Source organism: Siphateles boraxobius, unplaced genomic scaffold (genome assembly GCF_051911475.1).
Source record: "Siphateles boraxobius isolate OS27281-9 unplaced genomic scaffold, OSU_SipBor_1 9, whole genome shotgun sequence".
In the NCBI taxonomy this organism is placed as follows: domain Eukaryota; kingdom Metazoa; phylum Chordata; class Actinopteri; order Cypriniformes; family Leuciscidae; genus Siphateles; species Siphateles boraxobius.
Genome location: NW_027509219.1, coordinates 549,367 through 565,177, shown reverse-complemented (window position 1 = coordinate 565,177; position 15,811 = coordinate 549,367). Strand labels below are relative to the sequence as shown.

General features: G+C 39.6%; 1 protein-coding gene across 11 annotated transcripts in view; it reads right to left on the bottom strand.

Annotated features, from left to right (window-relative positions):
* The window catches only part of cabin1 (calcineurin binding protein 1), a 138,040-nt gene that overhangs the window by 115,726 nt on the left and 6,503 nt on the right, over positions 1–15,811 (bottom strand). For all 11 annotated transcript variants that reach the window (XM_077223662.1, XM_077223668.1, XM_077223672.1 and 8 more), the window contains 5 exons: positions 8,478–8,607; positions 8,235–8,384; positions 2,671–3,083; positions 1,274–1,445; positions 71–207 (listed from right to left, as the gene is read on the bottom strand). In XM_077223662.1, coding sequence (XP_077079777.1) covers positions 71–207; positions 1,274–1,445; positions 2,671–3,083; positions 8,235–8,384; positions 8,478–8,607 — 1,002 coding nt within the window. The remainder of the gene's footprint in view (positions 1–70; positions 208–1,273; positions 1,446–2,670; positions 3,084–8,234; positions 8,385–8,477; positions 8,608–15,811) is intronic.

Here is a 15,811-nt window from a genome sequence, read left to right as displayed (position 1 = left end):
GAGAACAGAGAGAAAATGCAGAAACGGATGCGGATAGAAATAAAACAACGAATAAAACGAAAGCCTGTACCCGACTCCATAGAGATGATATACTCAGAGGAGTTGGACCCGGAGCCGCGGTTCAACTGGGAATCAGGTTTGACGTTACAATGAGAGTCCATGTTACTGAGACTCTCCTCATCTTCATCATCTTCAAACTTTTTCAGCCTGAAAATAAAGAAGCTCAAGTAAAAGCGAGATAAAGGAAGACCTTTTGAGTATGTTTTTGACTTGGCATTTTGGGGGGGGCTAAGCATTTTTGCATCATATTTAAAGTGCCCCTATTATGCTTTTTCAGATATGACCTTTCATGCAGTGTGTAATATAGCTGTTCATGAACGTAAGACGGTCTGCAAATGAAAAATGGAGCTATTTTCTCCCAAAAGAACTGATTCCTAACTGCCTGAAACGAGTCATCAGTAATTCCAGTCTTACTTCCTGCATGAACATTTGTAACAAATTTGCATAATGCCAGTCTATGGTGTTCACTGGCTCCTCGTGAACACTACTTTAACCCTGAAACACTGTAGCTGTTACTGAGACTGGAAGAGTTTGGTTCGTGTTGTCGACAAAAAAATTGTTCTGTGCTGCAAAAAAATAATAATAATTTGATGGACATCCAAAGGATGAGACTCGCGCAGGAATTGATACAGTAAAACCGACGGTTCGTATCACTGTGTATCATTTGTTTAGAAAAATCCGGTGCTAAAATTCATAGGTAATGGGTGTTTGGTTTCCGCATTGCGCTGTAAGTGTCCGACCAATCTCAACAGAATGGACCATCTGACCAATCAGAGCAGAGCAACTCCTTTATTTAACTGTTTCAGACACTGTGAGAAAAGAGCTGATACTGCAATGCATATAATGAGAAAATGTAAATGTTTTTTAACCTTGGATGCATGTAGACCTATTGTAAGAGACTCCAAAACAAAATTAATTGAACCTTTAAAACAGCATAATAGGGGCACTTTAAAACAATGACAAATAATCAGAAGTTGCCTCACTTAAGCTGTATTGACACTACAGGCAATTAAAGCACGTATATTTGATATCTAATATACAATTATGTGGAGCACGGTTTTGGTCTAATGAGCTTTCAATGTGGGAGGATTCACTCAATGTGAAAAAACAAAAATAGAAAGCACATGTCTGACAAAATGTCTCATAGAGCATTGCTTGGTACGGTCACAGCAGGTATATGAAAACCTAAATAGATTATTAGTAAAATAAACACCTAGAAGGGAGGAATTTGAGCAGAAGTTCTTGGAAGTCAATCTTCTCTTCTTTCTTGCTTTTGGTGTTGCGGACACGTGCAGAGCGTCTCTTTGCCGTCTCTATGTTGTCCTCTACCACACGTTTTCTCTTGGTGCCTTTTTTCACTTTATCACTCAAGGCAGCGTCCAGAGCTGTAGGGTCAACATCATCAGTGGCAGTGTTACTTTTTAAATATATTTGTGATGGGAATCTTCACATCGTTAATCTCAGTTCTGTATCTCACATTACATACAGTCAAACCAAAATTTATTTCAGACACCTTCAATATTTCTTACATTATCAGAGTTTATTCGCTATAGTTTATAAAATGGTAATAAAATATGACAAGAACTCAAAAGTTATCAAATCAGTTGATATTTCACTGGTTTTGTCCATCCTTCTGTTTGACTGTCTCACAAATTAATTATGTTGAATATCTGTCAGCTGTTAATTTTAACTACACAATTAGATAATACCAATTTAGCTCAACGAATCACCAAGCAATGCTTCATTTTGTTCAGTCTGTGGTGTAAAAAGGTGCATTAGCAATTAAAGAAAAAACACTTCAGCAAAACATGATCAGATCAAAGTGTCTGAATATTTTTACTGGTAGTCAGTGTATGAAGAATTATTGGGTATTATATGTCACAGTTTACTTTATTTTGCGATCCTCACTTGCATAAATGAACTAGAGTCCTGCACCCACTAGTAAAAAAATATCAAAAATGATATCTGGTGTCTGAATAATTTTTGGTTTGAAATTAACTTTTTCACTCACCGGCCAATTTGGCTAATAAGTTAAGTCACCGGCCATTCAGAACTTCTACTAGCCCAAAAAAAAATAAACCACATTAACGGTCACAGCTTATATAACATATATATTATAAAATTTGGATTTCATATTTCTTATTCAAACAAAATCCTGTCATCCAGCCATCTCCTACCTTCCTCTTTCATCCTCATCAACAAAAATGTGTTTTAGTACAAAGAACATAAAAAAATGAAGGATGTTGGAAAATAACAATGTCTTTTCTTTTAACCAAATGCTTTTTAATATTCGCTATTGCTTCAATTCACATGAACAAGCGTGCCGCGTTGTAGGAAGTGCATGTTCACGAAAGCCAGATATGCGCAGATTCTGTGCAATACGCTCTGTTTTCAATATATCATGGTGACTCACAAATTGAGTATATGCGTTAAATCTGCGCAAATTTGGTTCACAAGAACTCCCCCCGCAAAGTGAGTAAAAATTATAAGTAACACGCCAAATTGGCTAGTGATTTGACAGTGTTACACGCCACAGTTGATTTTTACCCGGGTGTTAATTTCAAGCCCCGACTGTATATGTTCATGCCTCATGTATGCATTCATACTAACCCGCAGTAGTAACCGTGGTAAGAGCAGCATCCTCCGCTCCATTGGCAACAGTAGTGGTGACTGTGGTTGTGCTGATCTCTATAATGCTCTGGCTCTGTGGTACTCCTGAAGGAGCGATGGGCTCGGCCAGCGGTGGGACAAGCAGTTCGGTGGACAGGGGTTGACTGGAGATTGGGCTTCTGGGAACCGGAGGAGGGGCAGGGGGGGCTTGAGGTACAATGACGATCATGGGAGGCTGAGGAGGGTCTGGAGCAGCAGGGGTGGGCACTGGTGTGCTGGTGGGCATTTGCAGGAGGCACTCTGGGTCACGGTACATTGATAAATCAATTCTGCGGCCAAAGTCAGGCCGTGGGACCAGGCAAGCGTTCTGGTGTTTGTACATGGCCAAGAAACTCTCCCCCACACTCTTCCACCTATGTGGATAACAATACATCACACAGAGAAATAATAATTAAGTACATCAGTGGGGCTTTTTGAATTAAAGGTATTGTAGGTAGAAATCCACAAAAGTACTTTTTGTCAAAATTTGTTTAAACTGTCTTTATATATAAATGCATAATTAAAATGTAAGTACTCTGGAAAAGAAATTATAAAAATCGAGTGTCTGTAGTCCTCTTAGGACTACAATAAACACAGCTCATTATTCCATTAACTCCCACTCCCTCCCTACTCGGCTCCTTCCAAAGCCACGCCCCCAAAACAAATGAACGCGCGATCCCGGCCATTCGCTCAGCTGGAAGAGTCGGACGTGTTTAACAGCTTTACCAGATGTAGTGACATCATGTCAGAATCACAAGTAATAAAATAACTAACTTTATCAGTATGAATATAAACAATTAACATGGCTGTTAGTACTCACTATCCAGCTCGCATAACGATACTTGTAAAGTTTAAAATATTTTACTAGCTCGTAACGGAATCAAACTCAATATAAGGCAAAGCTATAAATAGCTTCATTGATACACGTTTGCCGTTACTATCAGTTACACTGTGATGAAGGTGAATTTGTAAGATTCATAACATAAGATTGTTTACAGATAAACTGAATTACATACACTCAAACACCTTCTCACAACTGCATTGCAGACCCAATAAGATAATATAACACACACACACACAACATATATTGTATAGCACATACAGATACAACATAAAGACATATGTAAACATATGTAGAGCATATAACAACAAACCAAACGTGAAAAAACGGAGTAGGTAGAGTTCACGGTGAAAATAGGAACACAGTTTAGGCAGAGGGTAAAGCTAGGTATAAAAATAGATCCCCTAAACTTTTTAACCTAAAGTTAGATCCGGCGAAATTAAATAAAACAGCTTTCGACTGCAGATAGGCCTATTGCTTATTTATCGTCTCAAGTTCCTCAACCCTGGCTCACTAACAGTAACGTTATACTAGTCGACACCAAAGTTACACTGTCATAGCTAAGCCAGTACCGTTAGTTATGCTACGTAACGTTAGGTAGCTAATATTAGGTAGTTAGGTGTGCTAGTGATACATGCTTCATGAAAAAATAAATGCCATCAAAATGAAAACAGCAAGATTACCTGTCCAGCAGAAATAAAGCCATCATGGAGTCACTTTTCAGCCCCTTGAGATCACTCAGTAGTAGCCGACGCTGGAAAGCCACGCCGACTCTCTTATGATTTCTTTATTTATCCAAAGACTTTTTGTTCATAGCCTTTTCAAATACTGTCTTCCTTTTTTTAACTCGTTTGACTTCGCTGCCTCTATATGCAGGTAACGTTACTGAGAATTGTGACTGTTCTTTCTCTGCCATAATTGTTTGTTATTACTAGCTTCCGTTCCTTTTCAAACGGGTGCGCGCATTTGGGCTCCTCCTGTATCAGCAGAGGTGGTATCCATGGTAGCGAGGGAGAGTGACAGTCGCCCCAGCCAATCATTTCTTTCGTCCCGAATGGAATAATGAGCTGTGTTTATTACAGTCCTGAGAGAACTACAGACACTCGATTTTTATAATTTATTTTCCAGAGTACTTACATTATAATTATGCATTGATATATAAAGACAGTTTGAAAAAAATTGGAAAAAAGTATTTTTGGGGATTTCTACCTACAATACCTTTAAATAAAGAAAAGAATATATATTTTTAAATAAGGCATAAAATAAAACAACAGAAAAATGCATTTTGAGCTGTAACTAGTGGTGGGCAATACAAACTACTGTTCAAAAGTTTGGGGTCAGTACGTTTTTTTTTTTTAAGAGATTAAGCACCACAACTGTTTTCATCATTCATTCTAGACACTCACTGGCCACAACTTTGACATCGGTACCATGGGGAAAAACTGTCATATAGATATTATTAATATTATCTCATAATTTGGCAGCAGGAATATTAGGCTGCTGTCACTTTAAGACCTGACGCACAGATCCAATATACTGTTACACATGCGTTTTCTTTCTCAACTGTTTAAAACATTACTGACTTTACGTGAATTCTCACCAAGACCGGCCATTTTGACATTATTTTGTGTGTATTTGACTGTTTAAGTGCAATAAGCAGTGAAAAAGAACTCAGTTTAGTATTGAGAGACAGCTTTATGTGCCGCACTTTGGGTGTTTGAGCAGAAAATCTGCAGGAATGAGTAATATACACGCAATTCCATGCTGAAATTCAAGCCCTGTACCACCAATATTCATCCGAAGCAAATGAATCGAGTGAGTGAGGGAAGGTTTGTGTGTAACTCGCTGTCGGAGAGATGAGAGAGAGACAGAAAACTAGGGCTGTAATCTCCCAGTCGACTAGTCGATTAATTCGTCGATACGTTGCTCGACTAAAATTCTGATTGGTCGACTTTTTGACGCGTTAATTTCATTACATTCATTTCATCACTAATTGTTAATTGGGGTGTTTTCAGAGCACCCCTGTTACACAGGTAACAGTCTCTCTTCAGAACACCCCCCTTGTTTTCACTTTTTTGGATTAGCCCAACCCACTGGAGACAGATTGAAGAAAGAACAAGGCATTGGTCTGCATCATCCATGGTGGTTTGCTGAACTTAGTGTTTAATTTACTGTCAGAGTAATCTACCATGTCAAAGACATTGGGAGTGTAGCAGTATTTTATGAAAATAGAAAATAGAAAAAAAGTCGAAGGCAGTGTACGAAGGGGTGTATGGGGGTCGTCGGGGGTCCAGGAGGAAATTGCATAACTCCTGACACAAATTAAGACAAATACTGAAACTTGAGTCTTATATCTTTTTAGTTTGTCAAGGTAATAACATTACATCTGATAGTAATGTTATCCGTGGTTCTCCAATTTTTTAGAGTGCCTTACCCCTCTTCCACTTAGACTGCAGTCACACCTTTTCCATAAAGGGACAATATTTGCCCTCTTTAATCAATTTTTTCATTTCATTTTTTTACCTTTGTAATTCCTTTAAAAAATAAATAATTAATTAAATAAAACAATGTTCAATAAATAGGCAATGTTGAAAATCGTTTAATATTAATAAAAATATTGTATTAAAATCGCCAGTAGGTGGCGGTAATTCATTGTCTTTATGTATGTCATCGAGTCATTCATTGAATCTCACGATTCGTTCAAAGCCACAGATTTCGTTGCAAAATAGAGCAATAAGCCTGACTATACTGTTTTAAATGTAGTAAATCACTTAATGTTACCCTTTTGTTTTGTTTTTTAACTGTTGTATAAAATCAATGTCACATTTGAAATCGTGTGGATATTCGGGAAACATTGCATCAACATTAAAAACACTGCTGGATATCAGCTTGCATTTTTTCGCACAAACAGCGCAAGCGGCTCTTGACAGAACATAGACCGACTGAATGACACTTCAATTTAAGTTGAAAATCTCAAATGAAGATTGCTGAACTCCAGCTTGTTTGTGTTTTCAGATCATCCGCGCTTCTTGAGCAGTGTAGAGAGCGCGCGCGCATGGTTGCCAGCTACTATTGAAAAGACCGAGTAGAAAACAATTTCTTTTAACAGAAAAGCTCTGATTTGGGGGTTAAATTATTGAATTCTGGCATTTGTGGCCACAGCGGATTAAACTGAAACTTTCCTATTTCAGACGACAAACTACGCTTGTCGTAGTTGAACTTAATTCTAGTAAATCCTAGTAATAAAAAAAATATATATTACTTTTGTAACGAAATCCAAGACTTTGTATACCAAATTCAAGGCTTGTAAGGCCTTAATTTGAGATTATTTTTCAATGCTTTTAAGATCCCGCAGGTACCCTGGTTAATGTGTCGTGTCCCCTCACAATGACAGTAAACTAATTATTAGGCTAAGGTTACATTACATGAGTCACGTCACATAGTGGTCTATTTTCAGTTCAAAATGGCGAAAATGGACAAAAGTTTATTAGTTTGCCTGATTATTTTTGTGATTCGTTTAACATTTATGACCTAAAAAATAACTGTCAAATAGGAAATGTTTTCTATGAGTCGCTCTCTACTAAAATTCGCGCTGCGAACATAAAGCCCGCCTACTTTGATTTGATTGGTCATCTCAAATATTCTGACATTGACGAGCAGTGACAGAACAATGAGGCTCAGATGAACACACACACACACACACACACAAACCATGTCTTCTGTTTATTTCTAGTATTATTTATTGGATTTTTTTTTTGGAGCCTAATGTGCAATTGCGCTGTGACCACCGTTTGCATTTGTTTTGAGCCTATGCTTTATTTTTCAGTTATGCACTTCATTTCTTTTCTACTCTTTGAGAGTAAAAGCTTTAAATTAATAGTCTATTCGTGTCTCAGCCGCGAAGCTGAGCTCCTATGTTCAGCCAAGGACATGCACAGAGCGGCTGAAATGATAATGTCTGTTAGTTATCATAACATTGAGACAAAAACAATTGTCTAAATTATGTTGCATTTTCCTCAACAGTTCTTGTGCTGATATCACTAGTCGACATAGTACTATTTTCGGAAATCATAGGCTATATTGCAAAGGTGCACGTGATGCAACGCTGTCAGAGCCGACAGACTCGAGTGTGTCAGTGCAAAATAATTAGGTCAAAAAACGATTTAATATACTGCAAATAGCCTACAAGTTTATTATAATAAATATATAAATATATGTTTATTTATAATTCATTTATGCGGACAAGGCTACCAAGTACTGCGTAGATATTAATCCAAGGATTTTTTACAGCACTATTATTCACATAATTTATTTTTTCAGATGCCTTTATAAAAGACTACAATTAAAAAAATGTATATTACATATACAATTCAACCCGCCAAATTGGCTAGTAGGAGTGACTGTTACATGCCACTGCTGAAATACACACTCATTTAGTGATTTGATGGGTGTTAATGTCAAGTCCTGAAAACATTATGTTATCATAGGGAGGAACACAATGAAAATGTCCATAGACATAAATTAATTACATAAATGGTATTAAATGTTATATTAATGTTTGCATAGTTTTATTGTTTATTATGATTTTAAAAAAGTGATTCAATTAACCCATGATATTTCTAAAAAACAAACTGTAAGGTGAATTCCAGCAGCAGTCTGTGGATTAAAAGTGGCATGGACTCACGTGAAGTATTTGATGGGCTGAACCAGTTGCAGGTCAGCCACCGGGTGCCGTGTGAATTTAGCCTGTCTCTGATGTCTCAGTTCAAGTGCTTCCTCCACAATGCTGTGAGCTTCATCCTCATCTACATCCACATACTGCACTGACACATCACTGCAGCCAAAACACACACAGATACAAACTCAAACAAGCTTATTCTTCAACAGGACAAATGTTCGATGCCACATAATTAGCAAAAGTGCATACAGTTTGGAGAACATCTTCACAGAGTCTCGTCTGAGGCAGGGCTGCTCTTGAAAGATCTTCTCTTTGAGCACTCGGCCCTTACTGTAGCCTATGTCCTTCTCCAGAGCCTTACAGATGTAGTACAAACAGCCTGCGGGACAGACAGACAAGAACATCAGCAACTGAGGCAGGAAACCAAGGTTAAGAACATGAAACCAGATTCACAACCGTAACTGCCTACTTGTTCAGTGGCCTTGGCTTTAGAAGTTTTTTCCCCATTACATAAATTAGGGCTACACAATATTCGGGGAAAAAACAACATTGCGATACTTTGTGTTACTGCCCGGCCAAAAAAAGTCGCTGTTTGGATTTAAATAGGCAAATGGTTAAAGGGATAGTTCACCCAAAAAAGTAAATTCTGTCAGTATTTACTCACCCTCATGTTGTTCAACCCCGTAAGACCTTCGTTCATCTTCAGAACACGAATTAAGATATTTTTGATTAAATCTGAGAGCTGGATCACTCCTCCATAGGCTTCTAAGGGATTGAAACTTGTTCCTCGAAAAGATGTTAAAGACATCGTTAAAATAGTCCAAGTGACTACAGTGGCTCAATCTTAAGTTTATCAAGCGACGAGAATACTTTTTGTGCGCAAAAAAAACAAAAATAACGACTTTATTTCAACTATTAATATAGTTAAAGGGGTGGTTTACTGCTTTTTTTCTTTGCATGATTGTGTTTATGGGGTGCAATATAACATGTCTAAGTGTCTGTTTTTTTTTTAAAAAGCCTTATTTTTCATAAATTTCACCTTTCTTGTAAGCCGCTTTCTCCTCTGTCATTTGAACGACCGGTTGACTTCTTGATTCTATGAAACCACTCCCTCAGAAACAGGCAATGGGCTCAGATTGGTCAGTTGGGCCGGTGTGTTGTAATTGGCTAAACTGCGTAGCGCACATAGTCGGAAACTTCACGCCCATTTCCTTTACAGGCGAAAGCTGCATGTGCTCCTGTCAAATGTAAATAGCTTCAATGACCTACTGCCGTATCAGATTAAGCCAGAATCAGACCCAAAAAGAGGCAATGAAGAGAGTCAAGTAGAACCTCCCCACGGCTCTTACAAAACGTTTCTGAATGGTACATTTTATTATTATTATTCTATTCTATTCTACTATTATTATATAAGAATTTCGAAACGCTGTTACTTGAAAATGCTACTGCTGCTTATAGCTTTTGAGATACGGTTTTCTCCTGATTAAACATTTAATATAACTGAATAAATGACTGTTGCAGATGCTTCACCATCAGTTTACACAGCTACAGTCGGAAGTTCATCAAGACAAACAACAACGACAGTCATTGGCTGCAACAACATCAGCAGGTACAGCTGTGCATCGGCCTTCAGCCATTCGTTCAGCTCAACAGCCCTTACAGGATGATGACTCCGCTTCAGCAAGTGCGATTCCAACTGAAGGACAAGCATCTGCAATGCCGTGTTTTCAAACTCCGAGAATGCTTCCTTGGACTCATGATGAGGACATAGAACATTATTTAACAACTTTTGAACACATTGCTCAGGCATGCAGATGGCCAAGACAAGACTGGGTATTGCATTTGTTGCCTCTCTTATCTGGGAAGGCGAGAGCAGCTTATGTGGCCATGGAGCCTGACAACTCACTAGACTATGATCGGGTCAAACGGACTATTCTTGACAAGTTTGAAATTAATGCGGAAATGTATAGACAACGCTTCAGATCCTACAGTGCCCGAGAAGATGAAAGAGAGCTGCAAGTGAGGCTAGTATGAGAAGTGGATTAATCCTAAGAATCGAACGAAGGAGGAGATCGGTGACCAGATAGTTTTAGAGCAGTTCCTCAAGTTAATCAACCCAGAGACAAGAACATGGGTGAGACAGAATAACCCTACTTCATCTAAACAAGCAGCAGAGATGGCAGAGACCTTTATGGCGGCAAGACGATCAGTGTATCAACCAAGACAATGGCGGAGCGATAACAACGGCCCAACCGGTAAGTCTGGGGATGGTTGGGGTAGTGGTCTGAGCAATTTTGGTTCTAATACTGGTGTATCGCAAATAAATTCGGGTACGAACAACAGTAAACATCAGGGGGTAGTTAATCAGTATAAGGGTAGAGCTGTGATGGTTTGTCATGGATGTGGCCAGCCTGGTCATAAGAGAGCAGATTGCCCTTTACAGAAAGTTACTAATACCCGTCTTTGTTATGTACCAAGATCTTCTCCGGAGTTAAATGAAGTTGAGTCAAATACAGACACGGTAATTGATGTAAAGTTGGGGACTAAACTCTTTAAAGCTCTAGTTGACTCTGGTTCAAGCCAAACGTTAGTAAGGACTGAATGTTTGGGTGAATGTAAAGCACTGATGCAGGACAAATTGAGAGTTCGCTGTATTCATGGTGATGTAAAGGAATACCCCAAGACTGATGTGGTAATTGAAATAAATGGTCAGGCTTATTATCTGTCAGTTGGGGTAATGGACCAGGCGCCCTATCCAGTTATTTTAGGTAGAGATGTACCTGTGCTTGTAGATCTTTTGCAGAATGACAGTGAAATAGCTGAAGCTAGGGTGGTAACAAGAGCACAGGCTAAGCATGAGAAGACCTGTAAACAGCTGCTGGAAGATTTGCCTTTTTGTGAGAGTCCTAAAACTAGGAAATCTAGACGTGAGAGGCGTCAGAACAAAGTTGAGGGTACAGAAATGGTCGAAAAATTGCCTGAACCTCACGTAGATGATATTGAATGTATTCCTCATGATATAGTAGAACTTCAAAGACGAGATAAATCTCTAGAACCCTTGTTTGAGAAGTTAGACAGGGGAAACACTGGGTCAGCTTTGCTTCAGAAAGATCGTTTAGTGCTTAAAGATGATAGGCTGTACATGGTAAGTGCTGAGGGAGAGAGGTTGGTGGTCCCAGAATCCATGAGACTGAAGGTATTGCAGTTGGGTCATTCGGTACCGTGGGCAGGGCATTTAGGACAACAGAAAACGCTAGCCAGAATTGCTAGTAGATTTTACTGGCCCAGACTGTATGTGGACGTTATGGATTTTTGTAAGTCTTGTCCAGAGTGTCAGCTGGTGAGTCCAGCTAGAAAGGGCGATAGAGCACCGTTGGTGAGTCTCCCTATTATTGACATCCCGTTTTCTCGCATTGCTATGGATATTGTGGGTCCGTTAGAAAAGAGTAGTACAGGAAAGCGGTATATTCTGGTTGTGGCAGATTATGCTACTAGATATCCAGAGGTTTTTCCTCTTAAAAACACAAAGACGAGACAGATTGTGAATGCCCTTGTTCAGCTCTTTTCTCGGGTAGGCTTACCCAAAGAGATAATTACAGACCAGGGAACCAACTTTACTTCCAGACAAATTAAGCAAGTGTATTCAATGTTGCGTATACAGCCTATTAAGACCACTCCCTATCATCGTCAGACAGACGGCATGGTAGAAAGATTCAATCAGACATTGAAATCAATGTTGCGCAAGTTTGTGTCTGATACAGGTGCAGACTGGGACCAATGGTTGCCGTACTTGATGTTTGCCTATCGAGAAGTTCCACAATCGTCCACAGGCTATTCACCCTTTGAACTGCTCTACGGGCGTCAGGTTCGTGGACCTTTGGATGTCTTAAAGGAGGCCTGGGAAGGAGACAATGCAGGTGAAAAAACAAACATTTTGTCATATGTCATTAAAATGAGGGAGAAGATGGACTCGATGGCAGAGTTGGTGAGAGTCAATATGACTGAGGCGCAACAATGTCAAAAACGATGGTACGATCAGTCAAGTAGGAAGAGAACATTATGTCCAGGTCAAAAGGTGCTATTGCTTCTTCCTACATCTGACAGTTCATTACTGGCCAAGTGGCAGGGGCCATATGAAGTGATTCGGAAGCTAAGTGCTACTAACTATGAGATCTCTCTACCGGATCGCAGGAGGAAGTCTCAAGTTTTTCATATTAACCTCTTAAGACCGTGGCATGAGAGAAAAGGCTCGTGGTCAGAGCAGCTGTGGGCAAGAAAGGTAGACGAAGAAGAGGAACTAGAGGAGCAATACTTCCCAGTGGATACAAATTCAATTACCCTTCCAGCAGTAGATCATCTTACACCTAAACAGCAGAGAGAGTTCTTGAAACAAGTTCCAGATAATCTTTTCAAGGATCAGCCGGGAAAAACAGATCTTCTACATCACGCTATTCACCTTCTGCCAACAGAGCCCATTAGGCAGACTCATTGTAGAGTGCCCGCTCGCCTGATTCCTGCGTTGAAAGAGGAAGTGAAAGTGATGCTTGATTTAGACATCATAGAGCCATCTAGGAGCGAATGGTGTAGTCCGGTGGTAGTGTACCAAAAAAGGATGGCTCACTCAGGTTCTGCGTGGACTTTTCAAAGCTTAATGCAGTATCCAATTTCGATCCATATCCGATGCCAAGAGTCGACGAGCTAATTGAACGACTGGGCAAAGCGAAGTATTTAACAACTCTCGACTTGTGCAAAGGATATTGGCAAGTGCCAATGGCTGACTCTGCTAGAGAATTGACTGCTTTCCGTGTTCCTTCTGGATTATATCATTTTAAATACATGCCTTTTGGCCTGCAGGGGGCAGCAGCAACATTTCAGCGCTTGGTGGACCAGGTGTTGAGAGAAATGGACAGTTTTGCAGCAGCTTATATAGATGACATTGTCATTTTCAGCGATTCGTGGGAAGAACATCTAGAGCATCTTGCTGAAGTGTTCAATAAGATCCATCATGCAGGTCTGGTGGTCAATGCCAAAAAGTGCCAGATTGCCAAGCAGGAAGTCTCTTATTTAGGTTACGTCGTGGGAGGAGGATCAATCAGGCCTTCAGATGGATAAAGTGCAGGCTATCTTGTCATGTGCACCCCCTACCACGAAGAAGAGTGTTCGATCATTTCTGGGCTTGGTGGGCTGGTATAGGAGATTTGTTCCCGATTTTGCCAGCAGAGCTGCAGTGTTAACTGATCTTACAAGGAAGAGTAGCCCCATAAAGGTCAAGTGGACATCAGAGTGTGAGCAAGCTTTTCAAGATTTAAAGGCTTGTCTGTGCAAAGACCCTGTCGTACAGAGCCCAAACTTTGACCTTCCTTTTGTAGTTCAAACAGATGCATCTGGACTGGGATTGGCTGCAGTACTGTTACAGGGTGATGGACAAGATCGACATCCAGTGCAGTACATTAGCAGGAAGCTATTTCCTCGTGAGACTAACTATTCAACCGTTGAAAAAGAGGCTCTGGCCATTAAATGGGCCCTGGCACTCTAAAATATTATTTGATGGGTAAAGACTTTGTTCTGGAGACTGATCATAGGGCTTTGCAATGGATCAATAAAATGAGAGACAGTAATGCAAGAATTACACGGTGGTATCTTTCTCTCCAACCTTTTAAGTTCAAAGTCCAATATAGGGCTGGAACATTGAATGTTATTGCAGACTTTTTATCACGCCGCTCTTGAAGAGTGGCTGTCTTGAGGAGGGGGGTATGTGATCATGAACCTGGTCAATGATATCATCACTAGAGTGCCAGCCTAGTGCTATTTGGAATTTATTTGGTGTGCTGTTTGCAGGAATAGTTTAGTATGTTGATAATGAATATGTGGAGGTACAATTCCAACATTAAGTGTTTAACTTGTTAATGTTTTGATTGATGACTGAGAGCCATTGTTTGTTTTATTTTATTTCTTTATTGTACACATGTACAGATTATAGCACATGAATGATCTACCTGTATTGATCCAGGGTTATGGAGGTGGGTTCTGGTAGTGCGCATAGCCAGAACGTACCATGTTTCAAGATGGAGAGAGACATTTGTGTTATGAGGAGTTAAATGTGTGAGTTTTTGGTTGTATGTTATGTATGTTTGTATTATGATTATTGTGTGTCTGAATGAGTTCATGAACATTAGTTATATTTATGTGCCAATGTTTGGTGGTGGACTTCAGGGAGTGTTATGGGGAAAGGTTCCACCCCGTGGCAATGGTTCGTCCCACTAGGTGTTTGGCGGGAAACTTAGGTATTTAATCCTTTGTCTGATCAGGATTAGGGAAGAGTGGCATCCTGTGTATACTATGCCAATGATTGAACATGTTTGAGGTGAGACATGCTGATAATTGTGTGGATGTGCCACTAGGCATTGTTTAGTGCCAGTTTTTGCTGCTCACAGCATTTTTTTCTTTTTGTTTTTATTATCAGTATACGTTGCATTAAGTTTTCTTTTTCTTTTTTCCTTTTTCTTTTTTTTTGTACGTCATGTGGACTGCACCTTATGAGCTGTTGCTTCTCAAATAAACCTACAACGGGCATATTGAAAACCTCTCCCTTGTACTGTGCCTTCCCTAAACCTCTCCCAGGCCTCTCGACAATCCACTACTTGACAATGACAGAGTAATACCGTTTTTTAAAGCTATTGTTTTATCGATATAATGAACAACCGTTTATCTATCCACAAAACTTAGTTTACTCAGTGTATCGTTTCCTTTAGGTGTACACGTTTGTCTTAGACACACAAAATAGCATCGAACTAACTGGCTACTATAAACAAACAGCGTTGGCATTGGTTTACGTTCTTGATCAAATCGAAAAATTACGTCATGAAGTAGGCTATACATGGAAAATACATTTACAAAATTAGTACATAATTACAAATTCAGGTCCAAATTGTTTGTACGTGTTTGTCATAGACACACGAAATATCATAACTAAGTGCCTACTAAAGCCAGCGCTGGCATTTGTTTACGTCCTTAATAAAACTAAAACATTAGCCTACGTCTGAAACTATACATGCAAATACATTTAAAATGATTAAGTCTTGCTTACAGGTTGTGGCCCAACAACTGCTGCCTCAGATTTTAAAGTTGGAACTGCTTCATGCTTTAGTAACAGATTTTGTTGAATCCGACATTGAATTCGTGGAGATTCTGGAAGCTGTCTTCCGTAAAATGCGCAGCACAGAGAGCTAAATTACGATTGTAATTATCAGGAACATAATCAAACATAAATTCTAGCCATTGTTGACGAACTACAGCGTCCGTAGGAAGCCCGAACACAGAAGACCTGACACCTGGGTGAAAATAACACACTCTCGACGGCATGGCTACAGCTCTCCACTATAACTCTTCCTCTTCCACAAAGCCGCAGAAATATGGCCATGCTCCCTTTTTTGCATATTCCGGAGGGAGGGTTGGTTATGTGTTAGTTATGTATAAAACCCGGGAGTATCTCGTTGTAGTCCCATTCGAGTCGTTTTTGTAGGCATTAAACTTCCTGATTTTTAAAAGACGATATCTCTGCTTACATTGAACTTTCAGTGCAG